The sequence below is a fragment of the Drosophila arizonae genome, chromosome 2 (assembly GCF_054131065.1).
Source record: "Drosophila arizonae isolate 15081-1271.41 chromosome 2, UAZ_ARI_1.0, whole genome shotgun sequence".
NCBI lineage: Eukaryota > Metazoa > Arthropoda > Insecta > Diptera > Drosophilidae > Drosophila > Drosophila arizonae.
The window spans coordinates 21,931,950-21,952,719 of NC_142922.1; the positions used below are offsets into that span (position 1 = coordinate 21,931,950).

Here is a 20,770-nt window from a genome sequence, read left to right on the forward strand (position 1 = left end):
AATATCAACAGGCACGCTTAAGAAACACGTATTCATAAATAAACATAACACTTAGTACATCCTAGCATGAAATTAAAAAAGCTTGCGATTCAATTTAAGTAATTTAATTCAATTTATAGTGTATGAATTTTAAAATTAGCTAGAACCTTCCAATTATAATAAATTGAAATTCTTTGCTTATAGGATATCAAGTGAATTTGAAACTGTGACAGTATTATAATGATCGAAATGTGATCAGTTCACTTACTTAAATACTTTGTACAATGCGGCGGCTTAAAAAAATATGGGAAAAACGTCATGAAAAATCCCATGCTTCTTTTTGGCTCATTAGATGGAACAGCTGTGTAAGCCGTGTGCATAAATTGGGTTCAAGTGCAGATGGCAGCCGTCATCACCAAATTATTGTATTAGTACATGGGAAATATTTAATGAGGCAGCGGAAAAAACATATATTGGTAACACTCAAATGTTGACCTTTTTGTTAGTTTTATCGTGTTTGGGTGTGTGAGCTTATTGCAGCTGATCCTCTATGCATCGAAGCTCATCTCGACAACCATGTTCGAGTCTGAATTTGAAAACTCTTCCTCCTCTTCGAATTTCAAATTCATTTTAACACCACTCAACTTATCAGTATTCAGTACGCGTCGGCTGCTCGCCGAAATAGATTCAGTTACATCGCTCGGTGCCTTGCTACAGATCTCATCGATGGTGCCGGGATCATCCATCAAGTCCTCGATGCAATCCTTTAATATTGTAGACGTAACAATGCAATCCCGATTTAGTGCTAAGCTCTTGTGGAAATACTCAATGGCCTCGTCCAAGTTTCCAAGTAGAGCGTGTATAAAGCCAATGGCAGTGTATGTATTGCCGCTTTGGGGTTTCAACAAAAGCGCCTGCAAACAGATTTACGCATTACTCATTACGAGCATAAATAGAATAGAATCAAACATTGATCTTACGAATTGAAAATTGTATAGCGCATCCTCGAACTTTTGTATTTTACGATAGGAGTGACCTAGATTTATAAAGAGCGGCTCCCAGCGAGCCGAGACCTCCTCATTGTTGGCCTTGGCCCGCTGCCTAACAATATCCACTGTGCATTGAAATATTGTGGCAGCCCCATCGAAGTACTCGTACTCGTATTTAATTACGCCCAGCTCGTGCAGCACATAAACATCCATGGGAGCAATTGTCATGGCTTGCAAAAAGAATTTCTCTGCCAATTCCAGGTTTTTGGTAAGTCCACACTCGACACCAATGTATAGTAGAGGCAAATGACAGCCGCGCATTAGTTGTGTAGCCTTGAAGTAAGCAGCCATTGCCTGCTCGTGCTCATTCTCATTGGCAAAGGAGTGTCCGTAGGCCAGCCAGGCGGGGCCGTAGAGGCGATCCAGGGATGTGGCCTTCGACAAGTAACGACGTGCTGGATCACTCTTGCCTATCATGTCATAGTAACAACCGACTGCATACCATGAAATGGCCTTGTCTGGATACCGATCAACCAACTTGTGGGCAACATAGAAGAGCTTATTGAAATCTCCATTTTCCACTAGACAGGCAATTTGTATGGTCAGTGCGTTATTGTGAAACGGATCAACCTTCAACAAGCTATATGAAAAATATTACTGCAATATAAATATGAAATCAGCTCATGCAACAATTACCTATTTAGTATTTTCAAGCACTGCTTGTAGTCACAGTCATAGAAACATTTTTCAGCCTCAGCAGCAAGAAGATCTGTGCTGCGCTGCACCCGACTCAAGCAATCGTTGAGCGGCACTAAGCTGTCGCTGTCATTTTCGCGCGAGCCTCGGCGATGGGATGCATCAAAGAGCGAGCGGTGGGTGGCATCTATCATAGATGACGCACGGGACAGACTTGTTTGTAGAGAAAACGTTGGCGCTTTCAGATCATCCAGCACTCTGTAAAATTTGCACATTATTGATAAGAGCGAGCCATAAAACATTGCTTAATTAATACTCACTTCTGTGCGGGTGACATAAACTGACTTGAGGACATTGGCACCTTGGACGCAGAGGGCTTGGGTACCTGTGTATCCGTTGAACAGGTTTGCTGCACTCGTGCAGTAAACTCCTTGATATACTTGAGCACGTCCGGATTGACAATGGGAGAAATCTCTTCCGCATTGCGTGCTGATATGAGCTCATAGTACTTTTTCAATCGGGACTCGTACAGTTTAAGAATGAACTTGGCATCCGCTTCGGTTGATTGTTGCGCCAGCGGCAAATGATGCATCAGCTCGAATTCTATAATAAAGTCAAATTGGTGTTTATGGGAGCATAGCTAGTTGCCTTGGTTATTTACCCTCCCAAGCCATGAGCATTTCGTGCTGCACCAACGCTTCCAGTGCCTCAAAGCAATAAATAGATTTGTGCAGAGCCTGTACATAGAAATCCATGGCCATGCCGCGATTATCCAATGCTTCAAATACTTTTCCCTTGATCAGGAATATAGAAGCCAGCAATTCGTTTCGATTGTTTTCTTCGCCGCCAAAGACACTGTTGCTTTCCAAATAGATGCCGCTGGCTGTATCCATCGGTTGATTGATTAAAGATGTGGTCATTGTCTCCACCTCAACAATTTGTATTACATTTGCTGCTTCGTTGTATTGCTTGGCCGCATAGAGACTTTCGAGCAGCAGGTTCAAGCACGGCAATGAGGTCTTCTCTAGCTTGTAGTGCTGGATTGTATGTGCCGCGCGATGGAACTCGCCAAGTAGAAACATGCACTGTGCCTGGTAGTAAACATCCCGTGGCTCATGGCCGCTTAAGACAGACACCTTTTCTGCCCAAAATAAAGCAGATGAATATCGACGCTACGAAAAAATACATCGAAATGTTGTTTACAAATTGATTACAATATTTCACTTTCATTTACCATGTCTATAAACTGTCGAACTAGCTTTCTATACACAGATAGGTCTATGTGATCATTTGTGCCTTCCGTATTGCTGCTTTCACTATCCCCAGCCATTTTATTAAATAATTTTAAGAATTCGAAATGTTTTTGACCAATTTGTTAGTTTTTCTTTGCCGGCTAGCGTTGGACTGAAACAAGTTATCTGGCAACGCCAATGTCAACAGCTGATTATGGCATTCACACAAAATGAGCAGTGGCACTGCGAGAAATTTTTGGCTCGGCTTTTCAAAATTATCAAACCAATAGGAGAAATAGATTTTACTAATAAAATTATAAATGAGTATAAATGAATATTATTAATAAAATAGTTTAATACATGTTTATAAGCTTTCTGTTAATAATTTAACCAATAACAAATTCTAAATGTTCAATGGCCCTAACGAACCTCTTTGCAACTTGTATGTTGTCCTGCGCTTGATTTTGATGTTGGAGATGGAGATTAGGGCAGCAGCCAACCTACATAGAGATTCGTTTGCGCTCTCTCAGCATCTGTCGTCGGCAGGATTCAGTGTATTTCAATTGCTCGTTAGGTGAGGTTATTGCATTTCTGGCTGGAGCGGCAACAAGAAAAAGTTGAGCCCAGAGGCAGTGCAAATAAAAACACTTCTTTATTCGTTGCTGTTTAAAATAAAATAGAAAATATACAAAAAACGCCTTCATCTTGTAGTCTATTTTTACAAGTGTAAAGAAAGAGACTGCAAACTACACCAACAGCAACAACAGTAGCATAGTAAAATTAACGAAAACGCGTGCAAAGCACACAACACAACTTGAAGTAACGGTTAAAAGCCGGATGGCACAGTGTGAGAAAAAAATGTGCTTTGCATGCATGCAGTAGAACGGCAAAAACTGAATGCGCGTGTAAAATTAAAATTAAATTCAAAAAAATTTATGTGAGTGACGCGTGCAACAAACTAAACATAAGCTGCTACTACTACAATTTCGGGTATGTAAATACTCACATAAACACATTCATTCATATATACAGGCGTGCAGGCATACTTGCGAAATTGTAACGTTCTACGTGTGTACAAACAGGCGTACATTTATATGTATGCATATTTAAAAAGGTAAATGGGCCCGGCACAGCAATAGTCGGCAAATTTAATAGTTGTTGTGTGCAAAGAGTGTACCCAGAGGAGTGCTGTAAGGGCAAATCTAAGTCGCCGGATTGTGCAGAGTCTCGGATGCAGTTATACTCTCATCGAGTGCAGCTTCAATGCCCTTTTATAGTGCGTGTTGATTTTGTGTTGTTATTGCTGTTGCTGTTGTTGTGGCGTCGGAATCGTCGGTCCTCGTCACTGTCTTTTTACAACTTTCCGTTGTTCCATGAGTGTTTTACGTCGCGCACGCCTTACCATACTCACGTCATTTGCCCAGCAGCTCCAGCAACAACAAATACCACTCTCCTACTAGTCGACCACTTTTTACAACTACGAATACGCACAGAGAGGACCACGGGCAATAGCAACAAGAACAACGTCAATGACAACAGCAACAGCAACAACATTAGCAGAACAAGAACAAAAACTACCCAAGCTCCGTTGGCGCTCCGTTCCACTCGTTGTTGCTGTTGCTGGTTGTTGGCTCTGCGGCGTTCTGCTCATTTCATGCTGATTTATGGTTCTAATAATAGCTTCGCTTCCTGTTTCTCAAAAGGATTACAGCCGCTGGCACACGCACACGGCCGAGACGCATGCACATATACATAGACATCAACGCGTCCTCAGCATAGCACAGGATTCTCCTCTTTTAAGTGCCGTGTCCATTTTGGCCCATCACCACATTTAGCTATACAAAAAAGGAGAAATAAAAAAATTAAAATAATTACTGTGAACGACAAAATTATGAACCAGTCGCTCGAACGAAAGCACTTGGAAAGAACTTGTCGTTGACTACGAAACGGGGGCATGACGGAAAATGGTTAATTACAGTTATGTTTGCGGGGATACGCCTTGATCGATTTACAGCGTTTAACGCTTAAGTGAGCTCATTTAGAATGGTTGAATAGTGTGCGTGGCTGTGTGTATGCGTGCGTATGTGTGTGTGTTTATGTTGTTGCGTGTGCGTGCTTGTTGCCGACTTAGGGACTTATACGCATCAAAGAAACCGTTAAATCCTATTACGAATATACAGTAAATATTGAAACTGGTGTAGCTAAGCTAAGCTTGAAGTTTTCTCAATCAATTTAAACATATAAAAAGGAAGAAATTGATAAATAATTTCGAAATATAGGTTCTTTTTTTCTGGAAAGTCAACGCAATGTTTATAAAAGCTGCTTCCCAAATTTCCAAAAAGAATTTTTTAAAATGCATGATACAATTTGTAAAAACCTTGTGTTTTCAGTTATCAACTATATATAAAAGAGGCGAATCTTAGAGTTATAAATACAAGTTTTAATATTAAACGATCATATATAACCACAATTGAATATTAAGATGAAATTTATTTTTATTAGCTTAAATATATATTAACAAATTTTAATTTTAAGCTATAATTTCTATTCCATTCTGTAGATAATATAAAAAGTTTGTTGTTTCTTTACCATTTACTTCAGGAGGGTGCAACCCGAGATTTTCATCATTGACAGGGAATAATGAATCGATGATTATTTGAGTCAGCTGAAACGGCCGCCGCATCTGCTTGCTGTCTGCGTAGTGAGGTGCCGAGTGGTGCCAAATCCTTATTACCAACAACAACAACAATAGCAACAACTATAAAAGCTAAGCATACCATTTTGGCCAGCAAACATGTTTGCCTGAGGCACGCCAGACAACATTTTTGGGCAGCCGCATCATCGAGTCGAACATTGCTCAAATAGAGGACACTCGCTGCGCAGCACAAACCATTGAGCGTATGCCCAGAGAGCGGCCACAGTGGGAGAGTAAAAGAGCGAGAGCATACGTCAGCGAACGGAGAGCAAGTGGTGAGGCAAGCCGTTTGGAGCTTGGAGCTGTTTGCTGTTTTGTTGCGTTGGCCGGCACAACACGAGGCCAAGGGGCGGAGAGGTGCGAGCATACGGAAGTGGCGACATCTGTTTTGCCGCTTTGTCAGCTTATCCGGCAGCCGATGGTGTAGCCGACGACAGGCGACCACAGCAGCAACAACGACGACGCCGACGCCGAGAAGGAGCGCACACGACGACAGGACTAACGGCAACGTGAAATACAAGTGTGGAAATTGGAATTTTTATTCAAAACAATGCCCCTGCTGCAACAGGTATGTAAATAATAATAAAACCCATTCGCACGCCCAGCCCGAACGGGCATGGCGTGGCGTTAGCCGTAATTGAGCCTCTCACGTACAACTCCCAGATGAGCAAGAGAACCAGAGCGCATCAGCTGGTTCCACGCCCTGCAAATGCTAACGGCAGCTGCTGTCGCTCCTTTCCCCCGTTGCTTTTGGTTTGCACCTTGGTATGATTGTGTGTCTCTACGGCAGCCGTATCGGCTCAACTTTTAGCCACTGACTGATTGTACCTATGACAGTAGAGCCTGGGATGATGATCCTAATCAGATTAGTGCTTAACTTTATGCGCCTCACGGCAATGCAGTGTCAACTGCTGCTGCTCCTGCTGCTGTTGCTGTTGCTGCCGCTGTGGCTCCTGCTTCTTCATGATTTTTCGCATCGCACTCTGCAGCTGGCTCTTGTTGTCTGTTGCACATTATGAGTAGTTTAATTCGATTAAACTTGCGGCGTTTGTTCGTGGTGTCTGCCTGCTAGACAGTGCAACGCCTTCATCTAAGCTGTCTGTCAGTCGTGTCTGTGTGTGGGTTTGCACGTGTGGAAGGCGTTTAATTGTACTCTCTGTTGCGCAAAATAGTTGCGTGATTTAATTTGCTGCGCTTTTATATATTTTTAATTCATTTAAATGAAAATATTAAATTAAGCAACAAGAAACTATGACAGCTAAAAGCTTAAACTTCTCTCTGTGGTTTCTACATGTATATAAAAAGGGAAAACAAGTACATATATGTCTGTATAACAAATTGAATTGTAAATTTATAACGACACTGCATTAGGAACTTATTTTATGATAGTTGTCAGTTCGTCCTCTGACATTCTCAGTCTCAATAAAAAACATTTAAGAAGATTACGTTCTCGTGCGCATTGAATTGTGTTCGACATAATGCACTGACAAATGTCTAGCTGCAGTTATTTCAAGCATTTTTATTGAAAGAACATTAAATATTTCCACGAGCAATTTTCTGTCCTCTATATTAAAGCAGATTTTTCTATTAGTTACAATGAGAATTTGAATACAGTAGGACAATAGGTGTGAGTCTATGTATTGTGGACCTATTAAAAAAGATGATTTAGCTAAAATTATTATAAAATACATTTAGGCTTAAAGGCTTCTATCTCGAAGAACTGGCTTTGCCATAGTTAAGGTAAAAGGCTACAATTTTCAACCAAACAAAACAGCTAAAATTCCTGAATTACATTTAGCTGTTCGTCGAGCTACATCATTTAAGCATATAACTCTTTATTTTTACATATATGACCAAAATTTTTATTGTATAAAACCTAAATGTTGTTAGATTTAAAGTTAAAAAAATATATATATATATATATATATATTTTTAAATTTTTAATTGGAGTTTTTAGATGTTTCGAGCTATTTTAAAACACAGTAATTACGCTCCCAACTAAGGCATCTCTGTCTTACTCTCTCTCGCTCTATCTCCCTTTCGTCTTTATCTCTCTCTGTTTCCCTCTCTCTCTCTCTCTCTTTCTTTCTCTTTCTGTCTCTCTTTGTTTCCTTCTTACCCTTGTCATTTTTATGCTGATATGCTTAAGTGATATGCTCTGTATTTATTTAGATTGATAAATTAACTGTTGTTTGAGCCCCAAGTCATATCAATTCATATATCCGATTCTATCTTTTGTGAATATCTTCAAAAAGTGTCATTTTAGCTCATATTTTGTCAGTTCAGTCAATTTTGTGGTAAGTCCGTCCGCCCAAATTGTCACTTGTCTCGAAGGCTTCCGCCCGGGGGCGTTGGTTGTGTTTCCTTCTTGGCAGCGCTTAGTAAAGTGACACACATGTAATCATTATAATATGGTAGAGCAGCAGCACGGCTTACGCACATGTTACTCGCTGCTGTCATGCTTAAGCGATACCAAAGTCCTGTCAATATGTTTATGTGGGTGCGTGTAGTTATGTGTGTGTGTGTGTGTGATTGCACTGTAAGACGTCTCTGTCCGCCTCCATTTGCATTGCTATTGTTGCATGCGTAAGCGTCTCAACGCTTTCTCTATCTCTTTCTATCCCTCTCTCTCTCTCTCTCTCTCTCTCTTTCTGCCTACCTAACTGTTCAGCATTCTCCTCCTCTGTCATTCGAGTCGAAACGCCCAGCTACAATGTTACTCATTGTCGACTGTAAAGGGACCCGTCTATTGCTCATCATTCAGCCATTTAAGGAGGGCCGAGAGTTGCCAGTGCGGAGAGAGGGAGGGCTGGGGCTGTGATGCGGCACGGCCTTACAATGGAGGCTGTGCATTTGTTACAATGTTTACACAAATATTTAAGGATAATCCGACCATTTCAAAGGGGTTATTATGCAATTTTTCTTCTCATTTTATTGTGGCTGCAAAAAAAGTGTATAGTAAAAGTAAGTAAATGCAAAATGTCAATTTTGTCGTGTAAGCGGCATTCCCATTGATGGGAACGGCGGCTGCAGTCTGTGGGATGGTAAGACGCAGCACGCCATTGTTGTTGTCCTAATATAAAAATGCATATTTATTTATATATGTATGTATGCGTGAATACATATATACATAAACATATTTTGTTTATACATATATACATATATTTGTGTGCAATGTCTAAAATACCAACTCTGATTCGTGCAGTAATGCTTCCTGTGCCACTGTGACGTATACTTTATATTATTTCATTTCCTTCACCCGTCGCTTTATTTATATGTATTTTATGTAATATATTTTATTTATGTGCCGTTAGCCTGCTGTTAAAAACGCCTATAAATAAAGTACATTTGTCGTTTGTACAACATTTTATTTGCAAAAGTTCATTTTGCCCGCTGTGACACAGTTTATATTTGTAGTTCGACAAAATGGCTGGAAAAAGAGCAGGGCGCCTAAAGAATTTCTTATTATCTACAGCTCAGAAAATGTTTAATGCATGAGAGCTAGGTGACTTCCCCGAACTCATTATGGTACATACTTGTTTTGGAGTTTCATTCGAGCTGATATTAGTTACCGGTAAACACTAATAATGGTTGTAATTAAAATACTGGTGGAGCTTTAAAAATATTTATCAATGCTCAGAATCTGCAGTTTCTAATTTGTATATCCATCTATCTCTTCAACTCTCTTTAACTTTAAAGTATAAATAAATATTTGTGTTTTCCTGAAATATGTTTCATAAATAGTTTGCTTTTAATTACAAGAGAATAAAAAGCACTTGACATGAACATTTACTCCAATTCTGCCTATTCCTTAAGGTAGCTCCTCAGCGGGCACCCGCACCTAGATGTGTTTTATTTAACGACTTTGTTGGGTATTAGCACCTTCGTTAAGTTGAAAATCAACTATAATCGAAATGCTTTCTTTTATTATTTATTTCTGGCTGCGATTGCCAGTTATTAGCCTTCTCGCTAGACGCCCGATAGGCAAATCATTGGCATTATAAAAGAAAACTCAAACGAAATGAAATGAATGAGAAATCATTTCAATAGCAAATCATTGCGCTAAGCATTTGCACTTGCAACTATATATATGTACATACATACAAATATATAACAATATATACATATCTATATATATGGCAGAGTTTATTTTTTATTTTTTATTTTTTTTTTTTAACAAAAGGCAGCCAGCCTGACAGCTTAGCGACTATGGCGTTGGCCAGCGGAATGCCTTGGAATGTCTTGCACCAGCCGGGCTCCTTCCCCGGTATCGTGCAATATTCAAGACGTCCGTCTCATGGAGCTCTCACAATGGCAGCGAAAGCGCCCCGAGGCACATCATTAAAATGTCGATAGCAAGCAAATCACACGCCCGCCGCCAGCCAGAAGGGATATAAAAAAATGCGACGCGTTTTGCGGTGGGGTGCCTGAGGTTCGTGGGATTCTTGGATTGCTGGATTGCTAGATAGATGGCTGGCTGGCTGGTTGGTTGGTTGGTTGGCTGACTGTTTGGGCTGTGAATTGGGCGTAGTCAGTGCAATATGCGATGCTAGCATTAAAAATTTCAAAAATTCAATTGAATTTACTTTAGCGCAGACATCGTCGCATCGCATCGCATCGCATCTCATTTCTCCCATCCAACTAGCACTTAATGCATGGGGCGTGGGCGTGGCTAACAACAATGCTGTTGTGTGTTATCATTAAAAACGCGCAAAAAAGTGCAGTCAAAGAAAACAAGAGGCAAAACAGCGAAGTACAAAAACAATAAAACCAACCATAAAAGGCCACGATGCAACAACGGAGTTTGTTGCTTTTTAAATAGGCATGAAAAACTTTTCTTCTTTTTGTTTACTACTAAAAAAAATAAATAAAAGCAGAGTCTGAATGTCGCATGACAGAATGCCTGACTGATAGATGCGCTGTGATAACTTATAGAAAAATATAGGCAATAATATCTAAATAAAGTTTGGCTTCCAAAAGACTAGGAAGAGAGCGAAAATAGAAATTAAAAAAATAAAAATAGCCTATCATTTATTTATTTATATTATTATTATATTATTTAATTATATATAATAAATTATATATATTTTAAAGGATAACTAATTCCACAGAGGAATAATTCAGATATCAAATTTTATAATTTGATAGATAGATAAATGAGGCCTCACTCTAGACCAATTAGTAATATATTGATAAATAATTGATATGCATTCTTTAAGCATACTCTACTCTACCTAAGCAACGAATATAGCCTTTGTACGACATCTTGTGGGGTATGCAAATATGCATCATGCGCCCTGTTGTGCGCGATCCGAAGCAGCTCAACTCACAGAGATAATACAGTACGCAAAAAGCGCGTGTTTTATTTCCACTTAGCAGACACACACACATACGCACACACAGACAAACACACACACAATAGTCGTACACGCTTACCCACAGACACACACACACACATAACTATATTGAATGCCTGTTAACGGCTGTTTTTAAAAAAATTGTCCTCTCTTCGCTGTCTTTCTCACCCACCCCCACTCAGGCCCCACACACAGACGCACACTGAAACACACTGAAACAATAACAACGGCAGCAGCAACAAAAGCGCACAGGCATCGGAAATGTTGGCGTTGAAACTGAAATGTCGCCACGCTCGCTTCACGTTTGTTTGCAGCGTACTCGGCTGGGTGGATGGGGCGCAATGCGTCCTACGTTCATGTAAACGGGACGCAGCTCTGTCAGAGAGTTGCTTGAATTACGATATTGTTATTATGAAATGGATGCATGAGCCGGGAGCAGCGGCAGAGTTAGCTGCAACTGTTTGATAGTTCATTCAAAGTACCATTTAATGCTTTGCACTTAAACTGCGTTTGTGTCTATGGGAGAGTGTGTGTGTTAGTGTGTGTGTGTGTATGTGTGTGTGCTGGAGCATATAGTTTAAGCGACTTCGTGTCAAGGCACAAATCAAGTGGCGCTGATGAAATAACATTTAACATGCAACTCAATTTAATTTGCCCCGGCAATGGCATCTCTAGGAAAATCACAAAACCGAAAGAAACACACACACTCACACACGCCCAGACAACAGCTGCAGTTGCAGCCCGAGAGTGCTGTCTGGTGTGTGGGCGCATGCTGCATACTTGTAGGCGCACTGCAATTACGTGCCACTGCCACTGCGTTAGGCCTGGCATTGTGTTCGTGTGACCTGCAGGCATTTGAATCCCATCCAATCGATTGCACCCACGCCCATGCCCTCGCCCAGGCCCAACACAACACAACACAGCAGAACACAGCACGTCACGGCACAGTTGCCCTGTAACTTGGCTCCTCGGCATGGAGTAGCAGTATGTCCTTGTGCTCTAAGCGTGTGCACTGCAGCGCTGTGCTTTTTAATTTGCAATATTAAACGCTCAATTGTTGCCGGTCGCCTCGCACCTTCTCAATATTGAAAGCAGAGATAAGCGACAGATCTGCTTCAACGAGGGCTTTTCTCAGCCTGGCTGTCATAACAAAACGGCTTGCAAGTCATCAAATATCAGGTGAGCTGCTGCTGCACAATTGTTAGCGACTGCCACTTACTATAATGAAAGCACATTCTTTTTTTTTTGGTTGGAGACAAGGCAGTCAACAAAAAGTGTGAGTTCTACAACTCTGAGGTTAAAATGTTTAGTTTACTTCTTGACAATAATTGTATAGTAATCTTTGAATGAGCATCAGCAGAAATTGTATTAGTAAATAGTTCTTTTACAGTAAGAGGGACATACCCGATAATCATTGTTGAATATAGAAATTTGTTATTTGTGTGAGAGGACTTAAAATGTAGAGTATTTTATATTTGTATCGACTCTGGGAACCAATATATAAAGATATTGTTACTCTATCTTGTATTATTTTACATTGATCTTGATTACAGGACCGTCTTGTAGTCAAAGTCTACAACTCCTTTACAGTTCGGTATCGTAGAGTTCCATTGCGCGATAAAGACACTTAAAGGCTAGATCGATTCCGATTTAAAATTGTATCGTAATAAGTCCCATTTCAATTATTAAAATTCTTATTTTCAAGAGTTGATTGGTATATAATAAGGATAGCTATTGCAATATGTGGCTTAAAGCGTGGCTTACAACCCGTATGCATTCGCTTGTTTCTATTACTTATCAACACGTCGGACCCAACCCAAAATATTCATATTTCAAGCTTAAGTGCTCGTTATGCAAAGCATTATCACTCACTTAAGAAGTTGCACTTGAAGAGGGCATTTAAGATGTTATGTGGCTGAGCGTTCTATAAGCAAAGTAAATTCAAATGTATTTGCCAATAACTTTTATCCTTTATGGACTGCCGCTGTTCCCAAGTTTGCAACATGTAACCGACCATAAAAAATTACAACTGTGCATTAACCTTTTGCGCTTTGCTGGTCACTGGGGGTAGCATCGCATCGCAGGGCATCGCAACGTATCGAATCGAATTGCATTGAGCTGCAAGGACAACAAGGAGGGCAGCTTCATTGGGCGCTTATCACTACATGCCATCAAATTTTAATGTCAAACCCTTTTTGGCCAGGCCAAGACATAACCAAGCTGGGGACTGGGCCTGGGGCAGCAGCCTCAGCGGGCAGCAACATATAATAAGTGTTGTAAACGATGCAAACATAATAATTTGTAAGACTTCTGAAAGCGGAAACTTGTAATTTTCTCAAACAGCCAACAGAGACCCCCGATTTTCCCTGTCTGGGGCATCTATCGTATGTATGCTTGTGTGTGTGTGTGCTGCACATATGCACTAAAATGCAGCCCAGAACATTCCAGTTCCAGTCAAGCGGTTGCCAAAAAAGAAGAGAGAAAAATAAGAAATGCGAAGATGAAACCATCAAGCAAATGTACAGCAGCCAAGTCGAATGGACACTGGATAAATAACTACTGAGTTATAGTGCCAGCTCGATGGCTGCTACTTGGCCTCCATGCTCTAGGAGCGCGGCGAGATTTCGAAAATATCTACATGGGACAATCAGAATCAGAATCAGCAGGCAGGCAGGCAGGCAAGCACGCAGTCAGTCATTGGCAAGGAGTCGGGCACTGGGAAAAGCCACCACAAGCAACGCCATTGAATCAAATTTGAAAAATCCTTGACGTCAAAGACAAACAAAGGGCAATAGCAATGTGCTCGGACAGGATGTGTCTCTGGGTTGTAGTAAATGCTCCGGCACAGGGTGTGTTGCGACTCCCATTCCAATACACACACACATATATTTATAGATAGACATATACATATGTATGTGTGTGTGTGGCAAGTGGTTAAGATTTTTTGTCGTATTCAATTTCCTAGTTTGTGGGGTTTATTGTTAGATCGAGGAGTACGTTAACTAGGCCTTGCTCTTGGCTAAGTTTATTGAATGTGTCTCCATATAGCATCCAATTCGGATGCCATTTGCATTTGAGCTTCCCTTGCTTTCGTTTTAGTTTAAAGAGCATTCATTGTTCGTTGGGTGCAACATGAATGTACATAAGTAACCCTAACTAGGCTCTTTTGACTTGGCTAAAGCCTCTCGGCTTTCGGCCTTTCGCAAATGCGGAAACACAAACGCAAACGCGTGGCCTCGACATTACAAAATATCTTGAAGACTATTTGTAATTTGCATTCATTGACGCCGTTTTTATCGCTGGCTGGAAACAAACTGTGAAATCTCCATACGTATGCCATGGTAAATGTGTCAACAGGCAACGACAATGTCGCCATTCAGCTGGTTGTCCATCGACTTACATTTCCACTGACTGTGGGCGTGTGTGGGCGTATGTGGGTGTGTGTGTGTGTGTGTGTGTGTGTGTGTGTGTGATGTGAATGCGTCAGTATGTGTGGGCTTCCTGCGAGTGTGTGTGGATGTTCTTGCTATTTCCGACTTTTCACGTACCTTCATCAAGTTGTCATTCAATTTTTAAATCCATAGCAAGTTTTGTACTTAATATAGTTGTGACAAGTTGACAAAAAGTAAGTATGCCTCCGTTGACTTCCATTTAAAACTTGCCCCACACACGCTCTGAAAGAGACGTTGATAACAAGAGAAGCTTGCAGGAGCTTGCAGAAGCGCACTTGAAGCTTTTAAATGAAATAATTATAAATTCTGAAATGGAAATTTAATGATAGCATAATTATCGTGAGGAATAAAACAAGTCTTTCAGCAATGGAGTTTAATATCCTTGTCAAGGACCCCTTAAAATATTGCCAATTTAATTAGCAGCCCAGATAAAGCATTAATCCCACTCTGACTTGCACTCATACTAGATATTAGTAAATCACAATGGATTATAAATCTTGTAGCAATTGATTTTAATATCCCGCTCTCACCTAATGCCAATTGAGAAAGCTTACCATCTGCAAATGCATCTTGTACGTAATCCGCATATGGTGGAGCATTCTTGTAGCAGCTGAATGTTGACTTTTACCTTTTGCTGAAGCAAGTGGCGTCGGTGCTGCTCTGTCCTGCATTAATCCCCACGTAATGAGTTGTACGCCATTTTACGTTAAATTGTTTGGTGAGTGCCTGATAACAATATTTGCACTAATTTGGCATTTTTAAGTGTGCTCCACTGACACTTGATGCGCTTTTAATTGCGCCGAATGCTCGAGTGTGCTTTTGTCGAGCTGCTGCCGGAGAGCATGTCTGCTGGCGGCTGGTGGGAGGGGGATGTGCGGGGGGGAAAGAGACTATTGCTATGCCTGTTACTGTGGCTAGGACTGTGCCTGTGTGTGGTTGGCAGTGCATCCAGCTGCCGGCTGGCTTGTGGGTGTCCCAGTGCTTGTGGTTGTCTTGCCAACTTGGCTACGTTGTTGCAACGACGCGTCGCCTGCCGTCATGTGGCAAGAAATGCTAAAGATAAACGATTCATTAGTTGCCACAATATTGGGCTGACTTTAATGACAGTGCACTGTGTACATGTGTGCATATCTTTCTCTGTGTGTGTGGGTGTATGAATATGTGCTCGCCACAATCAATGTTGCATGCCGCCAACAGATGGCAACTAAAATTTTATTACTATCCAAATTCTTATATTTGCAGTACGAGACGCCTGATTGCAACGCTGCCGGCGGCAATATGCGTGCCTTGAGCGGCGCCAGTGCCAGTGATTTACTGCAGAAGCATTCGATTAGCTCAATACTGGAGCAGCATCAGCAACACCAACAGCAGCAGCAGCAGCAGCAGCAGCAAGATCTATTGGCCAGGCGCGCCGATGCCAGCGACGGGTTTATATCATTCATAAATGGTACGTTATAGACGTTACTATATAGACTAAGTTAAACGAAATCTATATATATGTATATGGCAACATTCATCATGCAACTGCAACAACAACTCACAACTACATAAAGTGCTCTCTTACTCTATTATCATTCAAGCAGAGTAAGCAGTATCTACTATAAGTATAAGATCTCTGTATGTCAGTTGCTTCAATCTACAGCTCTATGCCCTATATAGAGTATCTTTACAAAAATCCATTGCTTTGAGGCTACGTTCTCGAATTCAGTATTATTGGAGTGGCCATTGGGGTAATTGTCATAGTATAGAGACTATTTTAGTAATTGTGAAGTCGTTTTACACTGGCACTGCTGGCATTTTCTTGTCAACATTATTTGGAGTCTGGCGTACGGACGTATAAATTTCAATCATTTTTTACCTTTTGAAGTCGGCACACAAATATCCTTCGATAGTTAAATTATTATTATTCTTTATTTTGTTTAAAGTAGTTTAAACTAGGATCGAAGTTCCTTGTATAAATTGCATTATAAGTGTACACGCCCAATTGCCATTTGCAAAGGAAGCGCAATAAATTTTCAAGTAATAGTCAAATTTTAAATACCTAAATACCAAATTTCGTGTGTGGAGTACACGTAACCCGAGCAACAAAGCATTTGAGCATTTCAGCATTCCAGACCATCAGAACAGGAAGAAACTAGCGGCCATGTTGGGTATCGAGGAACTATATATGAGAAAGACGCCAAGCGCTCTGCCAAGTGGGTCGCCCACGCAGGAGACATTTGAATTTGGCATCAACTATGACGGCAAAACTATCGGCAATAATACCAACAGCAGCGCCACCACCACCTCCAACACCAGCGGCAGCACCAAGACCAGCAGCAGCGCAACCAAATCTTCTAGCATTACCATTGACGAGAACCTTGGCATGATGGCAGCTGGTGATGGCGATGGCCGGCAGAACTTGGCATACGACAATAATGCGAGCAACAGCAACAACAATAACAACAACAATAACAACGCAACCCAGTGCAATTGCAGTAAGTTGCTAAATGTGCCAAAAAAAAAAAAAAAAAAAAGAAAAAAAAATGCAAAAATTAAATCGTATCGTATCATATCGCATAACATCGAGACTCGATTGCAATTGGATCGAATATACACAGCATATAGTTGCGCCTAATTTATTAGCAGCAGCACTTTGAATATTTGCAAAATGCTTGAAGGCGCACTTCGGCAGTGGTCAGTGTTGGACTTGAGAGTTGTAGTTGTTGCCAGTAGTTGCCGGTTGATTTATTGATGGCTGCGCCAAGTCAACGATAACTGTTGACATTATTCTCATATATATATGCATACATATATTTACTTATGCCTTAAGTATCTTTCTCTCTCTCCCTCTCCCTCTCTCTCTCTCAATATATATATATATATATATATATCTATGCATTTCGTTTTTAATTTATTGCAGATCCAATCACACTGAACGATCTGCTTGGTTTGTGTGGCGGCAGCGGCCCTGCAATCGCAGCCCAGGCAACAACAGCACCAGCCCCAACAAAAGTAGCAACAACGGCAGCAGGCATTGCAAGCGGCGCCGGAGGTAACGGCAGCAGCAGCAGCAGCGGCGTTAATAACTTGCTACTTGGCAATTCGGCGACTGCTGCAGCTGCCGCTGTCGCTGCCACTGGCGATTGCGGTCAATTGTCGGCGACTGCCGTGTCCTATGCACCGCTGACACCTAGCTCAACTCAGTCCTCGGCCTCGCCAGGCACCAAGTCAAGTTTTGATTACTTTCAGGTAAGTTCTCATTGCACACCTGTGCTCAAGCTTCTTTTCGACCTGTATCTTGTATCTTGTAATTGCACCGAATTTGCACCAGAAAAACCAAAACTATTCTCTAACTTTGTTGCTTGCTCTTTCTTTCTCTCCCCCTCTCTCTCTCTCTCTCTCTCTCTTTCTCTGTATTTCTTTCAATATAAACCAACGCTCTTGGACTGTATACTAAACCTCTTATGATTTTTAACTGATTTAAATGTCGTGTGTGTGTGTATCTCTGTCTCCCTCTAACTCCGACTCTGACTCTGTGTGTGTTTGAATTTTTCAATTTATTTGATTTCTTTTCTTTCTTTTTCGGGTGAATTGGCGAACTTAGTTTGAAAATGTTGCACAAAGTAACCCACTTAAGGCTTTCCAAAGATCAAACATCAGCTTCGATTGCTCTGCACCCTTATCGCCAAGTACGCCTTCATCTATTTACAATCGCTCCTTTCACAGTTCACCTTTAGTCAGGTAACGAAGTGGCACCAATTAAATATATATTTATTTTAAGCCATCGCACATACTTGTATAATTACCAATAATATTTGCAGTGATAGCAGCAACTCCTCCAGCGCCAACGGCTTATCGCTAGATTCCATTAATATGCTTTATCAGCAGCAGAGCAGCTATAGCAACTTGAGCGGCAGCAATAGCGGAAATCTCGGACTGAACATCCAGAATGCATCGACGCGCTCCAATTCGCCGGAGAGTCAGAACAGCAATCAGTCCTTTAACGAGCCGAATTTGTTGGACATGATTGTGAGTGTTGCTCTAAGGAGATATTTAGATTCTGAACTATTTCTCTTTGCAGAATCTGCTCTCTGTCAATAGCAACAAGCTCGCTTCCTTACAGCAACATCAGCAACATCAATTTCAACAGCAGCAACAGCACCAACAGCAGCAGCAGCAACAGCAACAGCAACAGCAACAGCAACAGCAGCAGCAACAGCAGCAGCAGCAAAAGCAGCTGCAACAACAACAACAGCAACAGCAACATCAACAACAGAAACAGCTGCAACAACAGCAGCAGCAACACTTGCAACAACAACAGGCCCAGCACCATCATCAGCAGCAACAACAACAACAGCAACAGCCGCAGTTTAACAACCTAAACCGCAACTATGAGTCGCAGCTGTTAGGTGGATCGCAACAAAATTTCGATTTGAGCAACGATTGCCTGAATCAGTGTAGTCTAGAGAACTTTTCAATAATGGACATGGAGCTGGCCAAGTTGCAGAATTTGCAGCGGATCAATACGCTCAAGTTGCTGCAGGCGCAAACGCAACAAATGCCTTTGCTGAATCAACTGTTACAAAGCTATGCGAGCAATTTGCCAACTGCCGGCAGCTCAAACAGTCTGAACAACTCTTCAGCACCCAGTTTGGGCAATCTGGTTGGCGGTACAGGCAGCTCTGTGGGTTTGACACCAAGTGTCATTAGCAATGCCAATGATTGGCATCTGGATCGCGTCGCCAAGTTCTATAAGAACTCGGCCGCAATATGTGAAGCAACATGTACTTGGAGTGGCCAACTGCCGCCACGATCCCATCGCATGTCGAACTACTCACCCAAAGTATTCTTAGGCGGTATACCTTGGGATATCAGTGAACAATCGTTAATACAAATCTTTAAACCCTTTGGTTCTATAAAGTAAGCATACAATATCTAATGATCTAAGTGAGTGATTACATCTATAATCAATTTCATTTACAGAGTTGAGTGGCCCGGCAAAGAACAGCAGGCGGCACAACCTAAGGGATATGTCTACATTATATTCGAGTCTGATAAGCAGGTGAAGGCTTTGCTTTCCGCCTGCGTCTTGCAAGTTGATGATTCGCACTGTGGCAGCAATTATTTCTTCAAGATTTCCTCACGGCGTATCAAGTCGAAAGATGTTAGTCGCCTTAATATAAGAAAAACAGAATATTTTATATATTACATTATTTTAATCATTCTATTGCAATCAGGTGGAGGTCATCCCTTGGATTATAGCTGATTCCAACTATGTGCGTTCAAGTTCTCAAAAGCTGGATCCCACTAAAACTGTTTTCGTGGGCGCCTTACACGGTAAACTAACTGCCGAGGGATTGGCCACAATCATGGAGGATCTGTTTGATGGCGTACTCTATGCTGGTATTGATACAGATAAATACAAATACCCAATTGGCTCTGGGCGTGTGACTTTCAGCAACTTTCGTTCGTATATGAAGGCTGTGTCGGCAGCCTTCATTGAAATTCGTACCACGAAATTTACGAAGAAAGTTCAGGTAGATCCGTATCTGGAAGATGCGCTATGTTCAATTTGCGGTGTACAACACGGGCCGTACTATTGTCGGGAACTTTCCTGTTTTCGGTAGATATGAATTAACCATACATAATTGCATTAAGTGCTCCTGATATTGACTTATGCATATCCATTGCAGTTACTTTTGCCGCAGCTGTTGGCAATGGCAGCACAGCTGTGAAATTATCAAAAATCACAAGCCTTTGACAAGAAATTCAAAGTCGCAAACCCTGGTTGGCATTGGACCGTCAGCGTCATCATCTGCAATTTCATTAGCGTCGTCAAGCAATCGATTGAGTATGGAACAGAAGCTGCAGCAATTGGGTCATCATAGTAACCAACAGCAGCAGCAACAACAGCAGCACTCGCAGCAGCAGCAGCAGCAGTCGCAACAGCAACAGCAGCAGCAGCAGTCGCAACAGAAACGTATTCAGCTACAGCAACATGCTAATCAGCAGACGAACAACTTGAATCTCTTGTCAACTGCAGGCAGCAACAATTCTGCAGCCAATTCATTGTACAAATATCAGCAACAGCAACACCAACACCAGTCGACGATTTAAGTGTGTGTCTCCCCTATACTTTGTGCGCACTTTTAGCGTGCCGTTTTAAATAGTTCCATATATATGTTCATAATGGGATGTAATTTTGAATTTTAAGTGATACCAAAATTTATGCACTTTTAGGCAACAGGAAGCTAACCTTTCCGAATGGACAGATTTGGACGAAAATTTTTTGTGTTGCACACCCAATCACAATGAATCTTGTAAAGTTACTCATTTATTTGATGTATTTACTTAAACGGTACGATATTAAGTATATGTACATATACAT

At 41.3% G+C, this 20,770-nt stretch overlaps 2 protein-coding genes across 6 annotated transcripts; one reads left to right on the forward strand and one right to left on the reverse strand.

The window, feature by feature from the left end:
• Positions 1 to 88: 88 nt before the first annotated feature.
• On the reverse strand, positions 89 to 3,133 carry Cdc16 (cell division cycle protein 16). The gene is made up of 6 exons (XM_018018496.2): positions 2,899 to 3,133; positions 2,326 to 2,836; positions 1,985 to 2,267; positions 1,665 to 1,922; positions 960 to 1,608; positions 89 to 893 (listed from the first exon to the last, which is right to left on the reverse strand). Exons 1-6 carry the CDS (start codon positions 2,992 to 2,994, stop codon positions 528 to 530), a joined length of 2,163 nt encoding a protein of 720 aa, XP_017873985.1. The 5' UTR covers positions 2,995 to 3,133; the 3' UTR covers positions 89 to 527.
• A 216-nt stretch (positions 3,134 to 3,349) lies between these two features.
• Positions 3,350 to 20,761, forward strand: orb (polyadenylation element binding protein orb). Of its 5 annotated transcripts, none has more exons than XM_089476373.1 (10): positions 3,350 to 3,470; positions 5,498 to 6,159; positions 15,643 to 15,847; positions 17,303 to 17,631; positions 17,987 to 18,123; positions 18,204 to 18,411; positions 18,464 to 19,302; positions 19,366 to 19,546; positions 19,620 to 20,005; positions 20,076 to 20,761. In XM_089476373.1, the coding sequence occupies exons 2-10, from the start codon at positions 6,142 to 6,144 to the stop codon at positions 20,497 to 20,499; spliced, it is 2,727 nt and encodes a 908-aa protein (XP_089332499.1). In that variant the 5' UTR covers positions 3,350 to 3,470; positions 5,498 to 6,141; the 3' UTR covers positions 20,500 to 20,761. The 5 variants fall into 5 exon arrangements, with proteins under 5 accessions (XP_089332499.1, XP_089332497.1, XP_089332498.1 ...); XM_089476371.1 differs by having other exon boundaries at positions 3,439 to 3,886; XM_089476372.1 differs by lacking the exon at positions 3,350 to 3,470 and adding an exon at positions 3,989 to 4,010.
• The last annotated feature ends 9 nt before the right edge of the window (positions 20,762 to 20,770 follow it).

Bases quoted from the DNA above. Each gene is read 5' to 3' on its own strand.
- Cdc16 (XM_018018496.2), bottom strand. From the start codon at position 2,994: ATGGCTGGGGATAGTGAAAGCAGCAATACGGAAGGCACAAATGATCAC. The intron at 2,837-2,898 runs GTAAATGAAAGT...ATTTTTTCGTAG, and splicing joins TTCGACAGTTTATAGACATG to CGTCGATATTCATCTGCTTT. The intron at 894-959 runs GTAAGATCAATG...ATCTGTTTGCAG, and splicing joins CGCTATACAATTTTCAATTC to GCGCTTTTGTTGAAACCCCA.
- orb (XM_089476369.1), top strand. From the start codon at position 16,544: ATGTTGGGTATCGAGGAACTATATATGAGAAAGACGCCAAGCGCTCTG. The intron at 16,878-17,302 runs GTAAGTTGCTAA...AATTTATTGCAG, and splicing joins CGCAACCCAGTGCAATTGCA to ATCCAATCACACTGAACGAT. The intron at 19,547-19,619 runs GTTAGTCGCCTT...TATTGCAATCAG, and splicing joins GGCGTATCAAGTCGAAAGAT to GTGGAGGTCATCCCTTGGAT.